This window comes from Elaeis guineensis, chromosome 1 (assembly GCF_000442705.2).
Source record: "Elaeis guineensis isolate ETL-2024a chromosome 1, EG11, whole genome shotgun sequence".
NCBI lineage: Eukaryota > Viridiplantae > Streptophyta > Magnoliopsida > Arecales > Arecaceae > Elaeis > Elaeis guineensis.
This window is the reverse complement of record NC_025993.2, coordinates 134,082,680-134,089,640: the sequence shown is the minus strand read 5'-3', so window position 1 is coordinate 134,089,640 and position 6,961 is coordinate 134,082,680. Positions and strand designations below refer to the sequence as shown.

Sequence of the window (6,961 nt, the reverse complement as noted above, 5' to 3'; positions counted from 1 at the left end):
GAAATCAATGCTGGCCACTGGATCAAGCTTCAGATCTACCCTGGATCAGCGGATGGTGCACAAAAGAAATCTTCTATTTAGTTCTCCCACCAGCAACGAACACAGACCGTCCGATCTCACCCCTGGATGCTTTCTGACCGTTAGATTGTGCAACGAAGTGGGCGACCACTGCTAGATATGGGATCGCACATTCTTAACCATTCATTAGATGTGCAGACTCCCTCTCAGTCGTCGATCAGCGCACAAAGCCAGGGCCACCCCATGCACTGTGATGTGGACCGTGCATGGACTGCGCCTCACTTCTGTGGACCAACTGGCCAGTCCACGGTACATCGGTTGCTTTAAAACTAATTTTTGGATTGATTTTTGACTGATTTTTGGGCTGATTTTTGGATTTCTTGGTTTGTTCTCCGTTTCCAACATTTCTTGCTATGTATGTACGAAATTGAGGTTGGATTTGGGCTTAATTGGGTCTTCATTTGGGATCCATTTTGAATTCAATTTGCTTCCAATTTGAGTCTTTTTAACCTGCGAATCGGACTCTTTGTATTGATGATCATCTTTTCTATAAAAGATAAATAGAAGCATCAATTTCTAAAGAATAAAAATCAATTAATATATATTTTAATACTTTTTATTAATATATTTTTAGAACTTATCACACTCCAACGCTAAAGTCAGAACTTTCGTTCAATAGCAGAAGGAGCGTGAGAAACAGAATAATGGCGTATCCTTTTGGGGGTCCTCTTTAAGTCTCTTTTATAATGAAGAGTTAGAGCTTCAGTTGGTAAATAGTTAGCGCAATCTTGCATGATCAGGACGTGATTCATGGGGTACGAGATTGTCACTCGAGATATTCGAGATGCGGTGATCGTAGTTACCTTATCAGTTCAGTGACAGTTGTTGCTTGACGGATGTTGTGTTTAGAATAAAAATGCCAATCGAGTATTGTCGAGACAATGATTGATCGGTGATGACCAGAGGTCAGTTGCCTTAAAGCGCTACCGAATAGGGACATACCGGGCCGAGATATGTCTATTGGCGCGAGGCTAGTCGGCTAGATATGATCGGCTAAGGAGGATACGTCGGCAATAGCGCACCATTGAGCAATTGTCGGCCATGACCTGTCTGCTCAGGATGTGAGGCATCGATCAGACAATTGCAGAGGACTAACTCGATGGGAGCCATGACTGATCATGAGTCGGCGATGGGTTCCAGTAGGTGAATCTATTGAGCACAGTCATCTTTAGCTCTAGGGCTTTTTATGTAATCAGCCCGTGCAAAATTTTTCCCAACACCCTCCTTCTCCACAAATTTGCAGAAAAGAAAATGAAATGAAAAGAAATAAAAAAGAAATAAAAAAAAATATATCAATCTATATGGGGAAAGGTCTTACTCTTCAATTTGTTTTGCATATTTCTTTTTTTTCGTTGATTTTTTCTATGCTTTGCCCCATCAGCGTTATCATTCCTCTCGACCGCCAATATCCTCCTCATCCACCATCAAGCCCCCATCGGACTGTCGCTAGGGGTGGAGGGGGGAGTGAGGACCCACTGGCCACTGGGCTACCGCAGCACCGCTTTGGCGTTGGGGTGACCGAGTATGGGTGAGAGAGGGGGGGAAGAGTTTTGGGTTCTGTGTAAACCATAAATGAGAGAGAGAGAGAGAGAGAGAGAGAGAGAGAGATGGTTGGAGGGGTTTTGGGTTTTATATAAACTGTACACGAGATAGATTAAGAGATATTTTAAAATTTTATTTAAATATTATCGAAATGAATTTGGGGCAAGACATACCATTATCCGTACTTCAGATATTTTTTTTGAAACTCATACCCGCCCCACCTCTCAATAGGGTTAGATATCCATTGGGTTGGAAAACATTGCCACTCCTACTATCAATATCCCCAACTTATGTCACCTTAAAGTGTTGTTGGTTCAAATATCTGCACATGCATGTTTACTAAGAAATGGTAATTGCTATATTATCAAGTAATCTTCTACATATTTCCCATAAGCCGGAAAAAATTGCAATAGGAAAATATTTATGCAAATTATAATATCTGGGAGAGTTTGTACGTAAAAATTTCAAAATTAAATCAGAAGATTGTTGTTCTTGGGAAACACCATAGCTCCTCCTCTCCTTTTTTTTTTTTTTTTTTTTTCTTTTTTTTGATACAAAAAAAAAAAAAAAAAGGAAGAGGAGGAGCTATGGTGTTCCCCCAGAACAACAATCTTCTAATTTAACGCATAGCTCCTCGTCTCCATTGAGGCATAGCATGATAGTGGCATCCTCTTTCGGATCACCTTTTGGAGACTTTCATAAGAAAAGGGGTATCTTTCTTGGAAGATATCGTCAGTAATAACTGCAAGTTCTTGTTTCAGAAAGGGAATGGGTGCATATGCCCATGTTTCTAATAGAAACACTCCTTTTTTTTGTCTCTTTTTACATCGTTACCTATAGAGAAGAACAAAGGAGAGTGCATGTATTAAAACATAAAATACTATACCTATGAATCTCTTTGGAAATTGGATAATAACGGATTTCTTGATATTTGGATGATCATATAGCTCCCCTTAGAATCAGCTGTACACCTAATTAATTATTAGCTCTAAATTTTAGGGTGTTAGACAAGATCCATCAGAGAAACAGCCTCTTGCCTTTGGTCAGGTTCTTACAAGAAAACAACAGATCAATCATTTCTTTTTTTTTTCAAAAATTTTTCTTTTTTTTTTTTGTTTTAAAAACCCCACTGCCTCTTGCCTGCGGTCTACGATGGTGCACGCTCCACCAATTCTGAGGAGAAAAAAAAGAAACTGCTTACTTTCCAACCAGACAACGTTTTTTTCCCTCGTAAACAATCATAGGTCACTAAAGTTTTATATATATATATATATATGTTAAAGGGTGTCTCTATTTTATAACTATGGGGCCATCAGATCAGATACAACAAAATTATAGTACTGTGACTGCTCCTGTCCCACTCCCTTTAGGATACCCTTATTTTTTCAGTTTTATATACCATCCACATTATTGCTCAGCATAAGGGAGAAGCACAAATGAACAAGCCTCAGTCTCTCATTCAGCCAAGGGCTTATTCAAAAACCAAAATGGGTAGAGTACCAAAAATAAATGCACAAGAAAAGCTTTAAAAAAACATTAGAATTCTTGCTATTTAATGCCTCCCTTGGTCTCCACTTAGCACCAATCTCCTCTCCCTCTGTGTGTGTGTGTGCGTGGCTCTGAAAACATGCAGACACTAGCATGGAAGGCCATAGTAATGGCTGCAACTCTCCTCCAGCTATGCTCCTCCAAGGAGTTAGAATCCAATCTCTCCCTCCAAGATAAGATCAGCAAGCTCCCTGGCCAACCCCAGGTCGACTTCCAGCAGTTCTCAGGCTATGTCACAATAGATGACAGGAAGCAGAGGGCTCTGTTCTACTACTTTGCTGAAGCTGAGCTAGATCCACCTACAAAGCCTCTGGTCCTCTGGTTGAATGGAGGTAATGCTAACTTCAAATGTCAGTGGTAGAATGTGCAAAGGGAAGAAGAAAATTTCCTCTTGGTTTCAGAATGTGACTGAGATCACAGCAAAAGACAAAGGGAGGAAAGTTCAAAGTTCCCTCTTTTCAACCACGAAAGTTTTTTTTTTTTTTTTTTCACATCTTTTTTTGGTGCAGAGTTCAAAGTTCCTCCTTTTCACCTACTAATTCTTTTTTTCCCACATCTTTAAAGGCCCTGGTTGCTCTTCTGTTGGGGTTGGGGCATTCTCTGAGAATGGGCCTTTTAGGCCAAGTGAACAGGTGCTTGTGAGGAATGAGTATAGCTGGAACGAAGGTGTCAAACTGTAACATCATGGTCCCTCTTGTTTGTTATTCAAAGATTGGTGAGGGAAGGAATGAACTTTTACTGTGATTTGCAGAGGCCAATATGTTGTATTTGGAGACACCAGCTGGAGTTGGCTTCTCTTATGCCAATGACACCTCCTGCTATGAAGGTGTGAATGATAAGATGACAGGTAAGTTTGCTTTTACTCATCCATGACCCTTATCATTTATTTAAATGTATGTCTCTACTTGTGTAGATCTGAACAAAATGATCAAGAGCCCCATGGAGACCTGATTTCTCTCCCTTCTGTTGGGAGTTGATTATATTGAGCTTCTCCATGTTGTCCATAGAAATGAACAAACTCTATGTTACTCATCTTTTTCTTTGGCTTTAAAGTAATTTAAACCTCTTTCTGTAGCCTAATGAAAAAGAGGATGGATGGCTCTGCCCATCATATACTCGCAAAAAAGAATTTATTCAATTTAGCATTCATTTCACAGATCTCTGCAACAGAGTTGTAAAATGGTCTTTTACTTTTAGAGTGACTTAAAAAGTTGAAGAACATGGGAGCCTCTGAAACTATGGCTTGTTTTGGTTCCTGAAGCTAGGGATAATCTAGTGTTCTTGCTGCGCTGGTTCACTAAGTTCCCACAGTACAAGGACAGGGACCTCTACATCACAGGAGAAAGCTATGCTGGTAGAATACCATTGCTCTTTGCTCTCTCCCTTGTGATGGCGTTGATAAATTTTCATAATTTCATATGTTATTCTCCATCAGGTCATTATGTTCCTCAGCTTGCAGATCTCATGGTTAAATTCAACAAGAAGAAAAAGATCTTCAATCTCAAAGGAATTGCTGTAAGTAATAGAAGAAATTATAGATCTTGGGCAATTCATCCATTTGTTTCAAAAACATAATTGAATGACCTACGTCACTTGTATGCTGAAAACCAAGACAATTTTCCTTTTCTCACTGTAATGGCAGCTGGGCAATCCAGTTCTTGAGTTCTCCACTGACTTCAATTCAAGAGCAGAATTCTTCTGGTCCCATGGATTGATATCAGACTCAACATACAAAATCTTCACATTGGCTTGTAACTACTCTCGATATGTAAGTGAGTACTACAGAGGCTCATTGAGCTCAGTTTGTGCCCGAGTGATGGGCCAAGTGACCAAAGAAACGAGTAGATTTGTTGACAAATATGATGTCACACTGGACGTCTGCATATCATCAGTTCTATCACAATCCAAGGTTCTAAGTCCTCAAGTAAGTTCGAAACCACTTGCACTGCTAAAATCAACGCCAAGTCATGATTTTTTGTCCTCCGCGCTTGTTGTTTATCTTCATAACCTTGCCCTCAAACTGGTTTTGTAAATTTGGTGCAGCAAGTGACTGAGAATATTGATGTTTGTGTCGAGGATGAAACAGTGAACTATCTCAACCGGAAAGATGTTCAAGATGCTCTTCATGCACGCCTCACTGGGGTGCCAAAATGGACAGTTTGCAGCAGGTAATAATGGCTAATCTTTCACCATCCAAAGAACTCTATGTCGATGAGCTATCTTAATCTAGAATATAGTTGAGTTAAACTACATTACTAGCTGACCATGTCATGACATCTGTGCGAAGACAAGCGATTCATTAGCTTGTTCGATTTATGACCATATGGATTAATGGTTCTTATGATGCTTTTGGTGTATTTTCAGTGTTCTTGAGTACGAACTGCTTAACTTGGAAGTACCCACAATTTCAGTTGTGGGCTCACTTGTCAGGTCTGGAATCCCGATATTGGTTTACAGGTAACTAATAAAATGCTCAAATTCATAAAGGGTGAAATGGATTATGAGCTACAATCCCTTCCTTTTTCCTTTTTTTTTCTCGAAGTTTTAGCTTCAAGGAGGCAGAAATCTTACATTATGTTTTCTTCAATTATAGTGGAGATCAGGATTCTGTCATTCCTTTGACTGGGAGTAGAACACTTGTGCAAAGATTGGCAAAGGAACTAAAACTGAACACAACAGTTCCTTACAGAGTTTGGTTTGTGGGAAAACAGGTATATACAAACTCCATTTGTTCTCGAATCAGATTCCTAAGATTATATCTGTTTCCTCTAAATGCATCATATTCTGAAATTTTGGACGCCAACAACAGGTTGGTGGGTGGACTCAGGTCTACGGGGACATCCTAACCTTTGCAACCATCAGAGGAGCTTCTCATGAAGCTCCATTCTCGCAGCCTGAGAGGTCTCTTGTACTGTTCAGAGCTTTTCTGCAAGGCAGACCACTACCAGAGACATTCTGACCTACTCCCTCAGCAGGTTTTCTTTCAGTAGTCTAAATGAGTGTTTGTGTGTATGCGAGATTAGCATTCGTTCCTTGTTTGTCAAATGTGTTGAACCTGGGAGGTGGGGAGATTGTATAAAGAACACACACAATGTGTGATTTTGTTTAGCTAGCAACTTCCAATGCAGAGCCGTTTTGTCTTGACGAGAAACGGATGGTCTATTCATGGCTACTGGCAGATTCAAAATTATCCCCTTGAACCTGATTCGTGATGAAGAGATCAAGTGGTGAACAATGACAAGTTTCATCATTAACATATTTCTTTTGAGGTCTTCCTAGTTAGTTAGGTCATTCTTCTTGCGTTAGAGGTTAGAAAATCATGAATGTTGCAGGGGATAAAACGTAGCATATCAAACTCATTAAACTCATTTTTAAGTTAATGCACGTTTGCGATCAAAAAATATATCCCACATTGAGATAATTTTTGAATCAATGCCTCATAACAAAAGAGGAACATCACCTTGGAAACTAAAGTCGGAAAATAGAATCAACTCTCATGACGTACCTTGCAGCTTCCGTTATGCTTTATAAGTGCAGCAGACCTTTAACATACCGTCGCACCTTGTCAGCAAAATAAATCAATAAATAAATAATGATGAAATAAATGCACATCTGTGATGGGAATTGTGTCTGCTCTTCATGCTCCTCTATAATTATACTAAGCATTGTGTTTGGCACCTTACTTATCCTGTGAAGCGATCCAAGCCCTAAACACCATAATAAGGGAAGAATGATTGATTGATTATGTGATTAAGAAAAAGGTAGCACACCCAAAACACCGCAAGTCTAGGCA

At 39.7% G+C, this 6,961-nt stretch overlaps 1 protein-coding gene across 1 annotated transcript; it reads left to right on the top strand.

Moving 5' to 3' along the window:
- Window positions 1-3,045: 3,045 nt before the first annotated feature.
- LOC105060397 (serine carboxypeptidase-like 45) lies at window positions 3,046-6,377 on the top strand. The gene is made up of 10 exons (XM_010944078.4): window positions 3,046-3,500; window positions 3,733-3,834; window positions 3,920-4,015; window positions 4,430-4,522; window positions 4,604-4,683; window positions 4,811-5,092; window positions 5,212-5,336; window positions 5,533-5,625; window positions 5,762-5,879; window positions 5,978-6,377. Exons 1-10 carry the CDS (start codon window positions 3,248-3,250, stop codon window positions 6,125-6,127), a joined length of 1,392 nt encoding a protein of 463 aa, XP_010942380.1. The 5' UTR covers window positions 3,046-3,247; the 3' UTR covers window positions 6,128-6,377.
- The last annotated feature ends 584 nt before the right edge of the window (window positions 6,378-6,961 follow it).

What these genes read in the sequence shown, in the direction of transcription:
- LOC105060397 (XM_010944078.4), top strand. Translation starts at nt 3,248, where the DNA reads ATGCAGACACTAGCATGGAAGGCCATAGTAATGGCTGCAACTCTCCTC. An exon ending in GGTCCTCTGGTTGAATGGAG is followed by an intron (nt 3,501 to 3,732) that starts GTAATGCTAACT and finishes ACATCTTTAAAG; the next exon opens with GCCCTGGTTGCTCTTCTGTT. An exon ending in TTTGGTTTGTGGGAAAACAG is followed by an intron (nt 5,880 to 5,977) that starts GTATATACAAAC and finishes CGCCAACAACAG; the next exon opens with GTTGGTGGGTGGACTCAGGT.